At 38.6% G+C, this 19,986-nt stretch overlaps 1 protein-coding gene across 2 annotated transcripts in view; it reads left to right on the forward strand.

Annotated features, from left to right (window-relative positions):
* The window catches only part of eps8l2 (EPS8 like 2), a 149,987-nt gene that overhangs the window by 109,420 nt on the left and 20,581 nt on the right, over positions 1 to 19,986 (forward strand). For both annotated transcript variants that reach the window (XM_048607232.1, XM_048607233.1), the window contains exons 4-14: positions 3,037 to 3,101; positions 3,942 to 4,103; positions 4,811 to 4,960; positions 6,307 to 6,386; positions 7,690 to 7,817; positions 8,051 to 8,133; positions 9,825 to 9,951; positions 10,347 to 10,435; positions 12,018 to 12,092; positions 13,549 to 13,697; positions 18,899 to 19,085. In XM_048607232.1, the coding sequence (XP_048463189.1) occupies positions 3,037 to 3,101; positions 3,942 to 4,103; positions 4,811 to 4,960; positions 6,307 to 6,386; positions 7,690 to 7,817; positions 8,051 to 8,133; positions 9,825 to 9,951; positions 10,347 to 10,435; positions 12,018 to 12,092; positions 13,549 to 13,697; positions 18,899 to 19,085 (1,295 nt within the window). The remainder of the gene's footprint in view (positions 1 to 3,036; positions 3,102 to 3,941; positions 4,104 to 4,810; positions 4,961 to 6,306; positions 6,387 to 7,689; positions 7,818 to 8,050; positions 8,134 to 9,824; positions 9,952 to 10,346; positions 10,436 to 12,017; positions 12,093 to 13,548; positions 13,698 to 18,898; positions 19,086 to 19,986) is intronic.

Consider the following 19,986-nt stretch of genomic DNA (forward strand, 5'->3'; position numbering starts at 1 on the left):
ACAGTGAAGTACAGATTAAACATAGTCCCACAAAAAGTAATAGGGCCCAGAAAAAAATACAATTCCTTTTGAGTAGGAGAGTAAAATTAAAATGAGACTTCACAGACAGGTTCAGAGCAAATACATTTCAATAATACAAAAGATAACTTATGTTTATTTATTTCCATTTTTAAAAGGCTAGACTTGTAAATGTTGATATCCAAAGTGACTGGTATGCTTACACAAGGAGGGCAGATAGTTAACATGCAGGTGCAGCAAGCAATTAGAAAGCAAAATGGTTTGTTGGCCTTTTTGCAAGAGGATTGGAATAGAGGAATACAAGAATAGAGTAGTCTTGCTACTGTTGTACAGGCTTTGGTGAAATCATACCTTCCTCAGGACACTGGTCACTGAACCCAAAATGTTAACTCTGATTTCTCTCCACAGATGCTGCCAGACCTGCTGAGTTTTTCCAGAAATCTGTATTTGTTTCTGATTTCCAGCATTTTCAGTTCTTTCGCATTTTGTATGATTCAAATGCATTAGTGCAGAAGGAATGTTGTTAAATGTTAATTTGGGAGGTGAAGCCGAAACAAATTTGTTTGAAATTTGTCTCCTCTTGAGAAAACACAAGAAGTAGGAGTGTCATGACAAGCTAATCTTAAAGAAAGCCAGAAAACTGAATCCTCCTATTATTCAGTGAGATAATTAGTATTAATTATCATCCTGCGAGTTTACACGTTTGCAATGAAAGTGCTGATTCAAAAAGGAGGACAAGATGGATGAGTGTTAGGAGCAATAATTGAGCTTATCATAGAGAAACTAAAACTACTAAAACTACAAAGATGTAAGAGACTAATAGTCAGATATTTGCTACTGTGTTATTCCTGAGAATATCTATCAAGAAGAAATTTTTCACTTGAGAATTGAGCAAAAGATTTGTTGAACTGTTGATATGTTCAGATATACTGATGTTGGAATTGTCACACATCTGAGTCAGTGAGTCTCATTGATTTATGCACTAAAGATGTTTTGGAATTCACCAGGTGTACATTATAGAAATTTCCAGTATGGTAGTTGCAAATGCCAGAAACAAAGATGGCAATTAATTGGAATGAAATTGAAACATAAAAGGATGGAAGAATGTAAGTTAGGTAAATCCTGATGTAACTGTGGAAATAGTGTTGAAAGAATTGGTAGAGCTTTGAATGGACGAGAGATTAGGTCACAATGGCACATACCTGAGAATGTTGAAAGAATTTAAAGAAGAAATAAAAGTTCTAACAACAATAGCTTTGTTAAAAAGCGTGAAATATTTTACTGTAGATCTGCCTCACATCGATAGAAGTTCCTGATCTCAAATGTTCTGAAGAAAAGTTATGTTGAACTCGATATTAATGTTTTCTCTCTTCACAGATACTGCCAAAATTTTTCAAGCGCTTTGTTTTCATTTTAAATCTCTGGCATCCCCAGTATTTTGTTTCTACTTAATAAATGTTATGAAGAGTACTCCTTTCCTTCGGTAGTGAGCACCAGGTGATTAAAAATTAAGAACAGATTTTCTGACAACCACATTTTTGGGCAGAAAATAGTTACCTGTCATTTCATCAAGACTAAGAAATTTACTTGAGTACAGTTAGAAATAATTTTGTTTTAACTCAAGCCTGTTGACATTGGGCATCATAAAGTGCTCATTGCCTTTTCTTTTAGCAAAGAGACACTGTCTTGATTGAATTTAATGGTAACTGTTGCTCTGTATGCCGCTTAATTTCTGAGAAACGCAACAATTTGTTGATTGATTCTGGCCTTGTCTGATGAGGAATGATCTGCAAGACGTAAAACAGAAGATGTTTCTTGCAGGCTTCAGAATCTTGCCATTAGAATCAAACAGGGTTTAGAAGCCCCACCATCAAAGCAACAGTTATTTACCCGTGCATTTCCCCAAATGATAGATATTTAATGATGGAGGGATGAGCCCTCATGGTTAGAGGTCTATTTGGAGGCTCTCCTGCATCTAAGAAACTCTAGCATAACTAGACTGGTGCGTCCTCTCTCCAACACTTTTAAACTCACAACACAAAGTGGATCCAGCAACAAGCCATTATTGCAAAGGAGAGATGGGTAGACGAACTTTACGCAGGGTGGCCTGCAGCCGAATCCACATATGTTTTGGGAGACTCTAAGGCCCTCAGGATTGCTGAGTTCCCAGCCACCTCCATATAGTTCCACTGCTTATGGGAACCTGGAGGTCACCTGGAAAATCCCAGTTGACTTCTGGAAGTTGGCGGCCTTAGCCATTGACCACTTGTTGTTTTGAGCAAGTCACCCTGTTGCTACGTACTTTACACCTCCAAGCCCTATCTTCTGGAAAATGGCCTGGGAATGTGCTAACAATAGGGGACTGACATGGTGGCCAACAGCATTATTTTTATGAGATAACAAGGTGTAGAGCTGGATGAACACAGCAGGTCAAGCAGCATCAGAGGAGCAGGAAAGCTGACGTTTTGGACCTCTGCACCTTCTTATCTCAGATTCTCCAGCATCTGCAGTTCCCACTATCTCTGAAACAGCATTATTTTTATGCCCATTCACCTCAGTCCCTGCCCCCAAATTCAGCCCTGTACCCAGTTCAGATCACCGGGGTTTCCAATTGTAGATTGCTGAGTAACACAACAGATGGGCAAGTAGACACAATATTGGTCAACGTTGGGCAGTATGAGGAATGTATGACCCACTTCCTGGAAAGTTTGATGCCATTAAATGCAACATATCTGTAGCAGGCTTGAATTTATAACAGGGATGGAGGGATAAATCAAAGTGTTACAATGAAAGATATGTTTTCAATTGCTATTGATATTGGGCCCTTTATAGTGAAGCAATGATTAGAGTTGCACATTTCATGTGAACTGAAAGCAGTACTTTCTATTCAGAATAGCTTAATATGAAAGTCTACTTCACTCTTAGTACACTCTTTGCCTCAATAAGTATATAATGTCACCTTTTGCTCTCAAAAAATTGTGTCCAGCTTTATTGATTAATTCTACCTATCTGTTACAGAGCAACGAAAGAAGTATTCCAATTCCAACGTTATCATGCACGAGACTTCTCAGTACCACGTGGAGGTAATGCTATTGATGAGTAATTAGAATATAGAGGGGATCATTTTTAGATTGGTTAATGTGACTTCTTTCAGCCCACTGAAATGAATTGGTGATTGGAGATTTTCAACCCCAGGCAAGAGGGTATTGTCACTGGACCAGTAATCTAAAACCCCAAGCAAAGTTTTGTGGATATGCGTTCAAATCCTACCATGGCAGTTGATGAATTTAAATTTGTAATTAAAAAAAATCTGGAATCATAGCTAGCCCAAAGGTGACCTCAAATGTCCTTCAGGGAAGAAAATTTGCCTTCTTAGATGTGACTCTTGACCCACAGCAATGTGGTTGACTCTTAACATCCCCTGAACAATTAGGGCTGGGCAATAAATCATGGTCTAATTGGCAACTTTCTCATCCAATGAATAACTAATCAAAATACTAAGAGAAATTATAATTCCATGCTTCAAATTAGATGCTTAACAACAGAAGTCCTGTCAGTACTGAGCGTAAGCAATGATCCTTGACACAGAGCTGCATGTAGAAGTACAGAGCAGCATTGCCAGAGACTAAGGATTAGATCTCATCCCATCCCCTCAATTCTTGTCTGATAATTTGTACATGGCAGAAAATAGATAAAGATTGTTAATGAAGAAATGCAGCATTAGTTTTACATTAATCCAAAATATTATAGAATATCTTAAGAGTCATAGTTGGAGGTGTCTCTTTGCAATCTCTTGAAAATGGAAAATTCTAGTTTATTTAAAATGTGATAGAAGGACAAATGCTTAAGGGACTCTGAATTAATTTGACCATATTTGGTTGATCAGTAGAACATAAAGATCTATTGCTTGTGTCTTTTATCAGCATCTCGCCACATTTGCAATGGACAAGAGTGAGTCCATTGTGACAATAGATGATGGCATCAAGAAACTGCTACAATTGGATTCAAAAGGGAAGGTGTGGACTCAGGAGATGCTGCTGCAAGTGAATGACAAATCTATTAGACTTCTTGACTGTGAAAGTCAGGTAAAATTATCTAGCATTTCATTTTATCCTGATCCAGAGACCATTTGTCAGCCACATAGAATTAGCACAGAATTCTGAAGCACCAAAATGCACATTCATAGATAGATGGATTGAAAGTTCTTGTCTACATCTTTTGTCCCCAAATTCATTGTATTTTCTATCAGAACTAGCTTGGGTGCTTGAATGGACTGCATGCGGAAAAATGGTTGAGTAAGGTGCTGAAGAGTTACTTGCCTCATACATCAACCAACGTCAGTCTCTTCAAAAGAGACAAGTTTGTTTTATAGCATAAAAAAATGCTTTGGGTTAATTTTGGGCTGTTTTCCAAGAATGGACATCTGTGCTCCAGTTTTGAGCATACACACACCCCTTGTAACATGTAATTCAGTACAAATTCTCAAATGCCTTGGCAGGCAGATACTGAAATGCTAATAGGAACATCTTTAAAACAACAAATGTTAGTATTGGCACCCTGTTGTGGACAACCTGGGCCATCTGTTGTTGTGGAAACTTCTCTTTTTCATTTATCGTCATGGTTCATTGTGATACTGGATAGTTTAATGGCAGTCCAAAATATCTAGCAACTTCTATGTGATTGATCAGAAGAGGTAAGCTTTCATTCCTTTTTTTATTGTATGCTTTACTCAATGTTCTGTGCTCTATTTTCTTCACTACCCCTTCCCCACCATGCGTCCCTTTCTCTGTAGGATGAGTTGGAGAACTTTCCACTAAATACAGTGCATCACTGCCAAACTGTACTCAACCAGTCCAAATATTCATCAGTTTTACTGGTCATGTGTCAAGATTCTGATCAGCACAAACCCGATATGCATTTCTTTAACTGTGATGAAGTTGGGGTGAGTAAAATTTGCAGAGAAAAGCCAACCAAAAAGGGTGCTATGCTTCTGCAAATAACATTAGCTGAAAGTAACAGTGTTGAAAGTGGTAATTGTGGATTGACTAGCCAAATCACAATGGTGATATTATTCATGAAGCTTGCTCATAATCTGAGATTTTCCTAGTGGTGCAATTTAGATGCAAAGTTGTTTAATAAAAACAATGTGAATTGATGATATTTGTGATTGCAATAAAATGTATACTGAAATCCTCAAAATAGTTGTAAAGTTCCTGGAAAAATTGTGTATTGCAAAAAAAAGCTGAACTCTACGTGTTGAGTTACCAATGACCCTAATTATACAGAGGCATGATTGTAGAACTCCATTCCCAGGAGATGGGTAAAAATCCCTGAATCCCACACAATTAAAGCAGAATCAAATTTATACAGTATGTGTAAACACATGAGCCTTGACAAAATATAGTGTGTTAAAGGTTGAATCAAGACAATCTGCATGCAAATGATTACTCTAATTAACTGACCCCACAGTTTTCAGTGAGCTCAGCTTTGTATTAGAATGGCAGATGGAAATCCTATCCCATCACACTCTTGGCTGCTTTATCCACCATTGCTGCCAATGTTTCTAGGTTGATTTTTGTCCTAGTTGGCAAAGAGTAACAAAGACATAACAGAACAAACTATGGCCTGCAATCTGTGTATGACTGTTGGCATTGTACAAGAGCATCTCAACAAACCAAATATTCAAGATCATGAATAAGCTGTAACAAAACAAAGTTTTTCACCTTCTCAACCAGATATTAACCTCATTAAAGGCATTTTATTACACAATTGTTCTGGTGGTATATATGATTCTATCTCTTTTATTCGCAAAATTATCTTTTCTCTACAATGCAATGGTTTTCTTCAGGGCCTCATATCATTTGCCTTGAAGCAGGCATAAAAGGGAAGCCATTCCAAAGGCTCTGTGGACATGAAAGGCTGCGCTTCTATATCTGCACCTTTCAATGTCCTTCATTGGGAATGATATGACGCGCAAAAGGAAATCATTGCATTGTTCAGAAAAAAATAATTTCACAAACAAAAGAAACAGCTTTTTGTCGGTCTATTAGAACAGCTAGGGTAGGTATCTTTTTATCCAGTTTCCCCAAAAAATCCTCACCTCCAGTTAATAGCTCTTCAAGACCTGCAGGCAGGTTCTGTAATCTCAGCCTTCTTACTCTGAATTTACTAGACTCGCTCTGCGTGAATATATCACACAGTTGTGTGTCAATCTTGGAAGATATTTGAAGGTGGAAGCTTTTGTTAAATTACGAGACATCAGTCACGTATTCCTTTTTTCTTTTGCAGGCTGAGATGATTCATGCAGATGTTGAGAGTGCAATCTCTGACTGCAAAGGAGGACAGAAAATTCGACCGCAGACACTGAAGTAAATGAATTTAATGCAAGAATATAAAGAGTGGGCAAAGCCTTTTGGTCCAGTAGTCAAGTCCAGTTGTTGACTTGTTCCTGCAGCGTGGGTGATGCTGGCAAAATAATTTTCATTGTTCATACCTAATGCTCTAAATAGATTTCACTTTGAATTACGACTGCCCTTATGGGCACTTTATCTCTCAATCCATTATCTCTCAGGAAAGGTAACAAATTATCCCTTGAATCCACTTAACTTTCCCTGTCAACCTATTTGACAAAACATCTCAATCTAGTTCCTATGTTAAACTGAAGCATTTACAGGGCACAGGCTAATTCAAGAAGTGATTGAAACTTCACAATCTGAGAAGCAACTAAACTGAGCACAAACAGAGACCACTTTTCTATGCTTTTCTTCCTAAATGGATAAAATTATATGATATAACCTTGAAACCTGTTTGGGCTCTGTCATATTTTGTAATAACTGTGAAATCTGAATGATTTAGACTTCATAAACTAATGGCCATTATGGTTTTTCACCAACAGATTCACAATTCCTAACTTGCCCTCCTTCAGGGAGAAAATATTGCCTACATGCCCTTTATATTGAAACAAACAGCCACGGCAATCAAATCCAGTGGCAAATAACTGGTATCTCAATAGGTTCTCTCAGAATATATCCGTGGCTGTACATTATGGGGTTTTTTTTAACCTTTTTCTTCTTTTCCACTGTTGCAAAAACAATATAAAAATAAATCTGATCTGCAACCATGTATTTGTTCCTATGGCTAGGAACAAACAGTGTGATGCTGACCCATTACAAGGCCATACAACGATATTTCAGCATATATTTTCCTTGTCTTTTTTAATAGGCTTTTCTCCCCCACCCTCCACAGCAGAGATACACTGTTCATTCTGCCACTGCTCTGACTGTCAGGTAGTAGGTTAAAGTGGGACAGGGATGGAGAACAGTGACTCATTTATCAATTATCCCTCCCCACTCTGTGGGGATGTGACAGACTTTTCCTCAGTACCTGACAACATGAATCAGGATTGGAAACTTGGCAGGACCGAAACTGCAAATATGTATTTATGTTCTTGATATGATATGCTGCAACACTATTGCACAGTACCAACAGGATATTTTATCTGTTTTAAAAAAATTATTATTTGTACCTAATTCACATTTAAATTTTCTACAGATGTTTCTGTCACCCTCTCTCATAATGAAACTAGCCACTGACAAGATTATGTTATTGAGGTCGGACAGTCTTTATCTCATTGCAGTGAGTTCCATTTGGTAACCATGTTTCTCTCATCAGGGTGAACCAAGAAAAAATGAAGAAGCAGCGGGAGACAATAATCCCTTCACCCCCTCAAAATATTGCACCTGTCTATCCTGCTGGTGCTAAGAGTCGAGCTGCTGTCATGACGGCACAAAGTGGCCCAGGTAATAGATGCATTCAACATGCTTCATAAGAATACATTGGGAAAGGAGCTCTTGAACAACATGTTGAATCCAACCAGTTTAATGTGTGCATTTACCTTTGCTCTTTTCAATTGTTTTCTGCATCGTACACGTACTGCAATCTAGGAAAAAAAAAGTAAGGGGTTTGTTATTTCCCTTTTGAGGAGGAAGAATGTATTCATTGTGATAATTAACCCTCAAGTGTCTTCCCACAGTGGAACAAGATCGGAGAAGCATCAGTTCACAAGACCATGAGGAGTCACCTGAAGTTTTGGCCCAAAAGATTGAGAAAGATGTGGTGAGTGATTTGGTATTATTTCTGAAAATATAAACCCTGCTTCTGAGCAGAACATAGATTTGTATGCAATTTTAAAAACCTTCAACTGATTTAGGGGAGCAGATTCTCTAATTATTATCTGCCTATGACCTTACAGGAAGTTGATGAATAAAATTTTCTTTTTGCTTTTGGGATGAAGAGATTATAATGTAGGAAAATCACCCTCACCAAATAATGGGAAAGAAATAGATGAACAAATTCATAGGCAAATTTTAGAATCATGTCAGAAATACAGATTATTGACAATGAGGGCTTTAATTATTCTAAAATAAAACAAAGAACAGTGGATACTGGCGATCTGAAACAAAAGCTGAAAGAGAAGGAGAAACCATCCAGTGATAGTGGCTCAGTGGTTAGCACTGTTGCCTCACAGCACCAGGACCCAGTTTTGATTCCACTTGCTGGCTGTGTAGAGTTTGCATATTCTCCCCTCTTTGACTCTATGGAGTTGATTGGGAGTTCCTATTCTCCTTGGTCAAAGTGCCCATAAACCACAGGGATTGATTCGAGTTAAGATGTTAGCAATCTAGGCAGAATTTGAGGGAAATATTTTCCACAGAGATTAATGAGGATCTAATGTTCACCGATAGGCTGGTAAAAGCAGAACCTCAGATAACCTAAGCATTTCTTAAATATGCAGTATGGGCTAAGAGCTGGAAGGTGGGACTAGGCTACGTAGCCACTGGTCAGTAGATATGATGGACCAAATAGAAATTTACAAAATTTAAGGGGCTACTGTTCTTAAATGGATCACAAAAATACGGGAAGAATGAATGAACTACACAATTGTGAAGTCGTGGGGGTGACAAATTGGAGGCACTAAAATGAATCTTAATTGTACACAAGATGAGGAAAAAAGAGAGGTAAGGAGGTAAAATAATATATACAGAGGAGGAACAGCATGTAAACAGTGTATCCTAAGGACAGAAAGAACAAAAGAAGAATATTCAGAGGAGAAATACACATTGTGGTGTAGATAAGTTGGAGAGATCAGGGATAAGAATTTTTGGCTCATGGAAAGAGGAGGTTACTATGGGACATTTGAATTCTGTAACAATAAAAGGATCATTTCAAAGTAGCATTAAAAGAGTTATCGATGAGCAAATGGGAACAGGTTTAAAATCTTGGGTGGTCTTTGATATTATATATAGTTAAAAATTGTTGACAAAGTGTTTGGCACAAATGGAAGCTGATTGTGTTGGAAGCAATATTAGAAATGAAAACAGCCGAGAAAGTAGTATGCCCAAAAAAGGGAAACTGATGAAGTAAGGGAAAGAACAGAGCCATCAAAGGTAAGAGATGGTAAATGTTTGGTAGCTAGAATAGTGCTGTGTTCAACACCCTAAACATTTATGTGTCAAATGTTATCCCTCACAGCCATGCAGCAACCGAAAATTTCCTATGTAGACAGACACAAGCTTGACCTTTATAAATAACAAAATGCTCACACCTGTGGGAAAGAATTTAAAAGGGTTATGCACGTTATCAAGTTGTTGCACACTCCAAAACAAATGAAAGGATTGTTACAGTGCATCTTCTTCCTGTGATATTCAGTCCAGACTTTCCTGGGAAACCATCTATATCTGCACCATGATTTATTCTTTGCGAATCTCACTAAAGTCATCAAGCCAAAACTATTGTTTTTTCAACAGCAAATTCTAAACTACGCACTAGATGACATTGAGTTCTTTGTAGCCAAACTTCAAAAGGCTGCAGAAGCATTCAATCAACTGAACCAAAGAAAAAAATCAAAGAAAAATAAAAAAAAGGCACCAGCAGGTATGAAACTGCTTCTCTTGCGCGTCTCCTTATATTCTCCTACTTTCTTCTGTTTTTCCATTCTCACTCCTCTTTCCTCCTGTTTGCTCTTCGTTTATCCCACTCCATCAATCCAAATTTACTCTTTTTTTTTCTTCATCCCACACTTCTGTCCTAAATCATTCTGTTCTTTGTATCTTTTATTTTACAAAGTCATATTGGAGAAAGCTACGTTTTACCAAAAAGGTAAAATTGCAAAGCATTCTCTGTACAAGTGACCTGTTTTGATTCTTGTGATATATGTACCAGAATTATCATTATACTGCAAGTGCATGCACGTGACATATAGTGACCATGAGTACAAAATCAGTGAACTTTTGCATGTCTTTTTTTTTCTCTCCTTCACTATTACATAGAGGGTATGCTTACTCTGAGAGCAAAGCCACCGTTACCATCAGAATTCGTTGACTGTTTGCAAAAGATCAAGCTGACCTTGAATCTTTTGGTAAGAACTCACCTGGGTGACATGGGAGTCGGTTTTCTTTTAACATATTAGACAATGCTTAATTAATTTTCCTTGAGGTGGGAGACCTGGGTTCAAACCCCACCTCCTCCACAGCTGTATAATCCCATCATTGAACAGGTTGATTACCCTTACATGAGATCGTTTTTAAAAAATTGTGAAGGTATGACCTGTACATTAGGCTGACCAACTTTCTCAATGGTGAGCTTTTCTGAAAAAGTAACCTGACTGTTAATGGCTTGGCAGTTAGTGAGATCCAGTGTTGAACTGCTGTTGCATATTAGTCATCAGTTTAGAAAACAGCCTGAGTTTGACTTTAATTGGAAATTAATGGTGAGCAGTTTCTATATGGGGCATCTGATCTGCAACAGTGCTTTTACACTTGCAAGACAGGCCGTAAATCTAAATACCAGTAACTTTGTTGAGCATGGCTATTCAAGTAGAGTTGCCTATTCCTCACAAAGCAGTAATCCACAAAGCAAATAGAATTCTGAATTGTGTTATTATTAAATTTGTTTTAAACTCTCGTCTGCTTACTCTATAGCGTAATGCTGAGGCATGACATAACCATATATTTGTGCTTTACCATTTATTCAGTCTCTCATTCTGACAAACTGAGCAAACGCTTATTGAGGTGAGGGCAGATACAAATAAAGAATCTGATTCATTCCTCAGGAAGCACCAAATCCGGAAATGTTATGATCGGACTTAATTGAGCCCTTATTTCATCACATCAGCAGGACAAGTTGATTTTTGAGTTTTTGTGTATTCTGACCTGTTAGATTTAGAGACAACACTCACCTTAAAAACTACCTGACTGTCAGGGTCTCCAGGCACAAAGAAAACTAAAAGGTTGGACCTCTCTTCTATAAACAACAACTTGTAGGTACATTTTAATTTAAGATTTGAAATTAATGGATTTCTGTCATCCAAAGATGCTAAGGGATATGGTACAAGTGTAAGAAGTTAGGTTTCATGATCTCATTGAATGCCAGAAGATGTGCCAGGTACTGACTGGTCGACAGGGAGAGTAGGAACTGCAGATGCTGGAGAATCTGAGATAACAAGGTATAGAGCTGGATGAACACAGCAGGCCGAGCAGGAATGCTGATGTTTCGGGCCTAGACCCTTTCTGAAGAAGAGTCTAGGCCTGAAACGTCAGCTTTCCTGCTCCTCTGATGCTGCTTGGCCTGCTGTGTTCATCCAGCTCTACATCTTGTTATCACTGACTGGTCTACTCCTGTTCCTCTGTTAAAATCTAAATTTAGGCTCTTAGCTAATCTGCCTATTCACTTATTTGTGTCACAGTCTGAATATCAATTTTAGGAAAAGAAATTGGAAACATATGAGTACACCTCCCAACCCTCCTCAAAATTAACCTGCTATCAGGACAAAAAACAACCAGTATCAACAATATAGTATAATATCAACAAACAATAGTTTATTTACATGCCTTAATAATATTTTAATCAATGGCATGTCTTGACTAGAAAATTGTTTGCCAATGGTTACTAATTCTTTGGATTGTCTAGTCCTCAATAATCTATATGGTTGTTGCTTCTAGGCTAAATTGAGGAGGCACATTCAAAATCCAACTGCAGTGGAGCTGCTTCACTTCCTGTTTGGACCACTTGACTTGGTAAAGTACAACATTGTAGTGATACAGAGACAGCTTGTGGATTTACTGTTGGGAGAACAGTAGAATGTAAACCGTTTGGGGAGATAGTTAATTATCTGACAGTCATCAGCAACAACATCCTTATGTGATGACGCTGTGGCTTTAAGAGGTGTATTTTGTCCTTATTTTGAAAGAGAGTTTTTAAGTCAAAGGCACCAAGCTGTCTACTGGAAAGTCCGTAAAGAAAACAGCTTATGTGGCCTTTTTTTCCCTTTAAAATGGAACAATAGAAGTAGCCTGAATGGGTGTAGACAGTTCTCAGACCAGGATTTCTAGTTTTTTGGGTTAGCTTTAATGGTTGTTGTTGAAGTCTCAACAGAGCAGAAGGTGCTGGTGTTTAGTAGAAGTAGAAGCTATCTTTTCCCTCTCTCGGTTACAGCTAGAAGCTGGGGTTTCTCTCTCCTGCTGGGTTACCTGTGAGACAAATCTATTTTTCTGAATTTGCATTTTTTGCCAAGGGGTGCATAAATGGGATGTTACCATATTGGAACAGTTAATAAGTAATAGTTACTGTATCTATTATTCTGTTAACTTTTCCAATAGATTTAAGTTATTCTAAATCCCTCTTTCTTTTGTTTTTTTTTATATAGTTTTTAAATAAATTGTGTTTTGCTTAACATTGAGTAGTTTGACCAATCATCTGCAATGTGGCACTTTACATTTAACCTTTAAAATAAGAAAAAGTTAGGGTCTAGGCTATCGTCTTAAAATATTTGGAGGGGATTTGGTCTGGTCCGTAACACTTGTTCTAGATATTAATATAGTGCCTATACTATTGTCACATTTGAAAGCCTGAGCTTTAGATTAGCTGAAATATTTGTGTTAAGAGCATGTTAACATCCGGTGAAAATCCATCTCTGAAATGAAGAAAGGAACAAGTGGGTAAAGATGTTGTCTTAGGTAAGTTAGTGAAATTAGATTCAGTAGAGAACTGATAAAATGTTAAAAATCAGAAGAATGTTTCACTGCCCCACCCCACTCTCCTCCACCACTGTTTCCCTGAGCAAAAGGGCAGTTAAAAATTTACTTGACCACATACAGTTTTAACAGAGGCTGGTCAAGGATGAGCAAATATTATGTTCTCAGGTGTTGAGTTGATGACCAAAATATTTTAAAGAGGTAGTGTGGCTCCATTTTAATGTTACTTTTATTTTAACACTGTAGATCAGATTTCGTGACCTCAGGAAACCTGACAGTTGAAGTGAGGTGTGAAGGATAAACACTTAAGAGGCTGGATAAGCACTCTTTTTAGACCAGGAAAGGTTCTACAAGCTATCCTGCAAACTCCATGTTCACACCTCTCCAGTCCAATCTGCCTGACCTTGTTATGAATCAGACAATTTGATAGCAATACATCTGCAAAGAAATTATCCTTGTTTTGTTGATTTTGATTCCTATGTGGTCTTGTGTTGGGTAGGTTGTTCAGACCCTCGGAGGCCCAGACATGCCCAGGACCATCATATGCCCTCTGCTTTCCAAAGAAGCAACAGAATTTCTAAGAGGCCACCTCACTTCAAAGGAGATGAAGCTATGGGAGTCACTGGGCGAGGGATGGACTAGGTCCAGGTGAGAAAATCAGACCTGATTTTCTGCAATAAGCCAATTGCAAAACCAAGGGAATGATTGTATTGTGTATTTAAGAATGCGTACTGCATGGAGAATCAATGCTTGTTGCATAGCAAATGATTTGATTGTGAAGTGACTGAGAAATTCAGTTCTGAAGCTGCTGGATTGATGCTGGTGCCTAACAAATAAGTACAGGTTCATCTGGCATCACCTACACAGCTTGTCTTTGTCTCAAACATTGACATCCCCAGTCTGCTGCATTTGGAAATTCAGAGACAGACATGGGCTGTGTAGTTCCACATGTTAATTAATTTCCAGTCATTTACTGCTGTGTCATGAATATGCATAGTTATTGCTGACACTGCACAGCTACGTACTCTCATACAGTTGGGAAGTGGGATCAATCTGTTATCAAGGTTTCCGTTACAGCTGCTGACTTGACTCGACCAACAGGTGGAATAATTCAAGTCTGAGAAGAGAATGAGCTGCCCAGGGAATAATTTTTACTCACAACTGGAATCCAGCGTCTTAGTGATCTGCCTTAACTGTTCAGCTCTCTGCATCAGAGGCTCAGGCCTAGATTTCCTTTCTGGAGTTGGGGAGAGCACTTTTCATTCCTGATAGATTTGCCAGCCTTATTCAGGATAGAGTCAAATGCTGTTGGCGTGTGTCAACATGAGCAGAGGAATAAAGTGGCAAATGGACGCCCTCTATTTTGACTGCTTCTCTGTCAATCAAAGTGTTAGCAATTCCTTCTTAGTATGTGAGCCCCTCCTGCGTTACACCTCAACATAGTCTTCAACCCCAATCCTAGCAGGAATTCCATTAACACCGGCTTATTGCTGGAGCCAAACCTCAAAGGCAATTCTCAAACTTTCAAAGTTCAAGATTTTCACCCATTTTTATGTAGACACCCCTTGGAAAAACATTAACATGCTTTTGGGAATCTCTTAACACTGCCAATCAGCCTGATCAGATACTGAAGCTTTGAATATGTGGAATCATCTTAAACTTCTGACAGGTGTGACCATAGAGTCTTCCACTAAATTTACTGGCCCATCACAGGGGCCAGAAATTCCTCTCAAGTCTCCTGATTTGGGAATACAGTAGCAGGCAGTGGTGTCCAGGTCATAGAACATAGAATAGTACAGCACAGGTCCTTTCGCCATCATGTCTGTGCCAACCATAATGTAATTCTAAGCTAATCCCATCTGCCTGTGCATGGTCCACATCCCTCCATTCCCTATTTGTTCGTGTCTCTGTCTAAATGTCTCTTCAACACCACCACCATCTTCTACCATCAAGTCAATTTTGTATCCTATTGGCAAGCTGTGCCTGAATCCCATGTGATCTAACTTTACTAACCAATCTACCATGCGGAACCTCATCAAAGGCTTTACTAAAGCCCATGCGGACAATATCTACCGCTCTGCCCTCAGCTACCTTTTGTCGTGTCCTCAAAAAACTCAATCAAGTTTGTGGAACACGATTTCTTGCGCACAACATCATACTGACTATCCTTAATCAGTGGCTCCGCTCCAGTTCTGGATCTAAAATATTAACTCTGCTTTCTCTCTGCAGATGCTGCCAGACCTGCTGAGTTTCTCCAGATATTTCTGTCTTTCTTTCAGATTACTAGCTTCCCTTTGATGGCTGGCAGCACCCAAAATGAGCGAGAGAATTTTATTTTCTATTCCTTTACCTATGACCATTAGAGCTCACTAGTCTGCACACTGGTATGTGAAAACACTAATATACACAGAACAGAAGTTGCAGTCAGTTTTTAGTCCTGTGTTGTATATCTCTGGAAGGGTAAAACATGCCTGCAGGAGATGGCTTCCTGCTCAGGGGTAGTAAATAATCAGCCACTCATTATCTCCATTATCTCTTCATCTTTCCATGTGAGATTTATCTGGCAACACACAGATGTGACATTCCAAGGGTCCATATGGGACTCTGCCAGGCAGTCACTGAATTTGCATTCACAGTTTTTTTTTGTCTGTAGCAGCCCTCTTTTCAAAAAAATGTTAGAATTAAACGTCTGACATCTCCATAAGTTGTTCATCATCATGACATTTTTGAGCCTGGTCGCACTAAGGCCACCACCGTTCATTGAGTCCTTAGGTAAGTTTGTGATAGACCTTAGAGACTATGCTCATGTGAGCTGTCTCCCTTGCAATGGCCTTGTGAAAACTGAATGGATGTTTGAACTCCAAAAGAGCATTCAGGAAGCCTCAACAGTGACTCAGGTATAATGGATCCCGATCTATCTCCTAACCATTGAGGTGGACAGCTAACAAAAATAAAATTAGAGTCTCACAGAATGCCTATGAATCTTCAGCTTCTGCAATACCTACAAGAACTCTCTGTACCAGTAATGTATCATTATTGTTTACACTCAGTGGAACTGCTTTTCTTGCAAATTTCTTTGCTCATCTCCAAAAGTAGTTGATAGCTTCAAGGGTATGAGCTTATTCCTGAAACTGGGGCCTCCTGCGACACCTGTCCCATTCAACATCTCCTGCACCAACCCACTCCCCATGCTCCACACACAAATTCTTCTGCATTTTATTCTACACAGTTAGATCATGAATGTCGACAAACATTATCTCTATTGGAGTATCAAATTAGATCCTTTTATCCTCTTCATCTTACTCTCAATGCTTTGACCGGGCAATAAGTAGTCAGCGATCGGGTGCAATAGCGATTCGTTTTGTTTTATCTTTTTATTCATTCATGGGACGAGGGCATCTCTGGTTAGGCAAGCATTTATTGCCAGAGGGCAGTTAAGAATCAACCAGTGAACTAGATTGATTTTCTCCCAACAATTGGCAATGGATTCGTGGCCATCATTAGACTCTTAATTCCAGATTTTTATTGAATTAAAATTCCATCATCTGCCATGGCAGGACTCGACCCAGGTCCCCATAACATTACCTGGGTCTCTAGATTAACAGTCCAGTGGAAATACCACTAGGCTATCGCCTCCCATCTTGGCAACACAGCATTGTGATTGTAGCCATTCTGTTACTGTCCATTTTGATTTTAGTATAACGGGGCTGGATTTTCAACGAGGAAGTGGGTATGAAGAGTTGTGAATTTTACCTGAACCTACGATTCTAGCTCCATCCTGCAAGAACGACCCGTCTATCCTGTTGGGAGGGAAACGTGGGCTTGAGGTGGGCCTGTTGTGGTATTAATGACTGGCAGACAACAAAGCTGGGACATAGGACCAGTTGTATTCCTGTAGGTCCTCTAGTTCTCTCAGCTTCTCACAGAACACCACAGGCTTCTGTTTTGTAGATTTCTGCAGTCCTTCTCCATTTAAATACTAATCAGCTCCTCTGTTCTGCCTGTCAAAGTGTACAGCCTCATCATTTTCCCACATTATGATATATCTGCCAAATTTTTGAACACTTGCTTTATCCCTGTCTATATCTCTCTGCAGCCTCTTTGTATCATTCCCGTTACTTCACTTCCGACCTGTTTCTGTGTCATCTGCCATCCCAATGATAGTACATTTACTTTCCTCATCTAAGTTATGAATATATATAATCAGTAATTGTGGTCCCAATGCTGATCCCTAGTCATCACCCTGAAAATGCCTCCCTTATCCCAACTCTGTTTTCTATTATATAGCCAAACCTCTTTCCAACAATTTGCACTTACTTCAAAATTATATCATCTGAGTAACATGAGTCCCTGATTTTTGTTTTATTTCATGGGGTGCTGGCATTGGGAGTTGACCAGCGAGAATTACGGCATTCAGGAGAGATTAGGAGAATATAGCATTTTACAAGCGTTCACATTTGTAAAAAGTAATATAGTAGTACCACCTTCAGTGCAGTGTTTGTATTGCAGTACCTAATTCTCAGTTCAATGTTTGAGAAGATGTGGCCAAGACCTTGTGGATAGAAATAACATTCTTCACATGTTTTTTGATATCTTTGATTCACCCAAATCTTTCATGATTAACAACATTTATAGTTGTGCAGTATTTTATATTAAAGAAAAACATCTAGAGAAAAAAGTGGGAGAGATAAACTGAGATAACGGAAGGTGCATAGATTAAGGTGACAAGTTAGAAATATAAGAACAGGAAAAAGTCATTTAACCTCTTGAGCCAGTCCCATGATTTAATGAGATTGTGGCTGATCTGCAGTTCCTTTCATTAGACATGCCTTTGTTCTATTTGCCTTAATATTTTGGATAACAGAAATCGATGAATCTTAGATTTGAAATGGACAATTAATCTGCTTTCAATTACTGATTGCAGAAGAGCTCCAAATGTCTAGCATCTTTTGCATATTGAAGTGTTTCCTAAGTTCACTCATGGAAGGTTTGGCTCTCATTTTTTAATCAAAGCTTCTTTGTCACCGGTTCCTCATATGGCACAAATGGTTTTTCTATGTAAACTAAAGAGGACTAATAAAATTGGCTGAAACAATCAGGAAAAGAGTCTTAAATAATCAATATTGAGAGAATGAAAAATATTATGAAAGCATACAGAGACAATAGTGTGAAGAAATTACAACAATAGAGAATAAAGCAAAACTGAGATCCAAGCAGAGTCAGCTACAAGAACAGTGAGTGTTTTGTCTGTGAGCTGTGCCATGAGGCTACAAATTAGCATACTGTACAAAGCTGACAGATACATGAAGATGATTGCATAGAAATAAATTCAATGAAAGGAACAGAAAACATGAACAGTTCTCCATTTCCATCCCCTCAAAGTCCCTGGAGACAAATTTGACCTGATAGAAACTGCATTGTGATTCAGAATTCTCAGTGTAGGCCTATATGCCAAGAACCAACTTATCAAAATGTTATATCTTGCTTCTAAATCTTCAAACCCCATGCCAGAATGCTATTTTTGAGATCTTACTTTTCACAAATTGGCTGCCATCCTTGTGTACAAAATAACACTACTAATAGATCATAGAATTTGATAGCTGTCCAGCATTCTGATATTCTGGGTATATGTAGACAGGTTCATTTTTCTTCATGTATAGTGACAGGAAAATGGACACAGGGAAGCTGTCAAATTTGTGCATTGCCTGTGTTATACTTCTCATTGGGTCCATTACTTCCCTTAATTCAGATATAAGAACGACAGCAAGTGAACTAAATTAATGTTTCAAAAAATGGGAATCGCCTACTTTATAGCTCTCAGTTATAGACTATGTTCCCTTTTCTTGCAGGGCTGATTGGCCAAAGGAACATCATGTTCCCCGCTACGTGCCGAGATTCAGAAATGGTTGGGAGCCACCCCTCGAGAATTTCCAAGGAGTTCCTTGGGAACTGGACCCACACCAAGTGGCAGATTCCATCACAATTACAGCAGATGTACATCGCAGACAGGAGGAAATGAAGCGCCCACCTGAGGAGGTAAGACAATCTTCCTAGTTAATGTTGTGTGAGTAATCTGACTTTTTGCAATATTACTAGCATTCTATGTTACCTGATGGTCTTTTCTTTAAATGAAGATCATATTCATAATACCTGAATGATATATTAATTACAGTATGGTTTGATGTCTGCGCTCCAGATGCTTTACTTCAGTCCTGAAATGTGGAATGAAAATTTCTGCTTAAGAGTTTAGTCTTGCCTTCTTCAGAAGGAATTGAGCTCAAATTTCTCAAGTTGAATATTCCCATTTAGCATTAAATTGGTAATGTCACTTTGAAAAACCATGATCTGAATGATGTGGCCAGCAGCAAATTGTAGGCTTTTCATTGCCTTTCGAGTGCTACTTCAACTTTGGGAATTCTTTGCAATTTGATGCTGTTAATAGGGGAATCGGGGGATCTCTGTGTTTGCTGAATCTTGTGCTCACTGACCTACATTGCTTGATGGGAACTAATACCTTGATTTTAAAATTCTCTTTTATTTGCCAATTCATCCATAGCTTCTTCCCTCCCCATCTCTACAATATTCTTCATCCATATAATATTCCCAGATATCTGTGTTCTTCTAATTCTTGGCTCTTGGACATTCCCAATTTTAATTGCTGTAGCATTGGTGGCCTGTCTTTAGTTGCCTATTTCTGCAATATCCTTTCCATGCTGCTATGCCCCAACATCACTTTCCTCCTTTAAGGAAATGAGACTCCATATTTGCAAAATTGAGTTTTCAGGGTCATAAAGGATTTTTGGCAGTAATTAGATCTTCTACTGTACACACATGGATGCCTTAAGTTGATATCCAACTCGCTACTTAACAAAGATGAGTGCTGATAGCCTCGTCATTCTCTCAGTCACAAAACTCTGGGTTCGTAATGATGACTGGT

Source organism: Rhincodon typus, chromosome 17, assembly GCF_021869965.1.
Source record: "Rhincodon typus isolate 14 chromosome 17, sRhiTyp1.1, whole genome shotgun sequence".
In the NCBI taxonomy this organism is placed as follows: Eukaryota; Metazoa; Chordata; class Chondrichthyes; order Orectolobiformes; family Rhincodontidae; genus Rhincodon; species Rhincodon typus.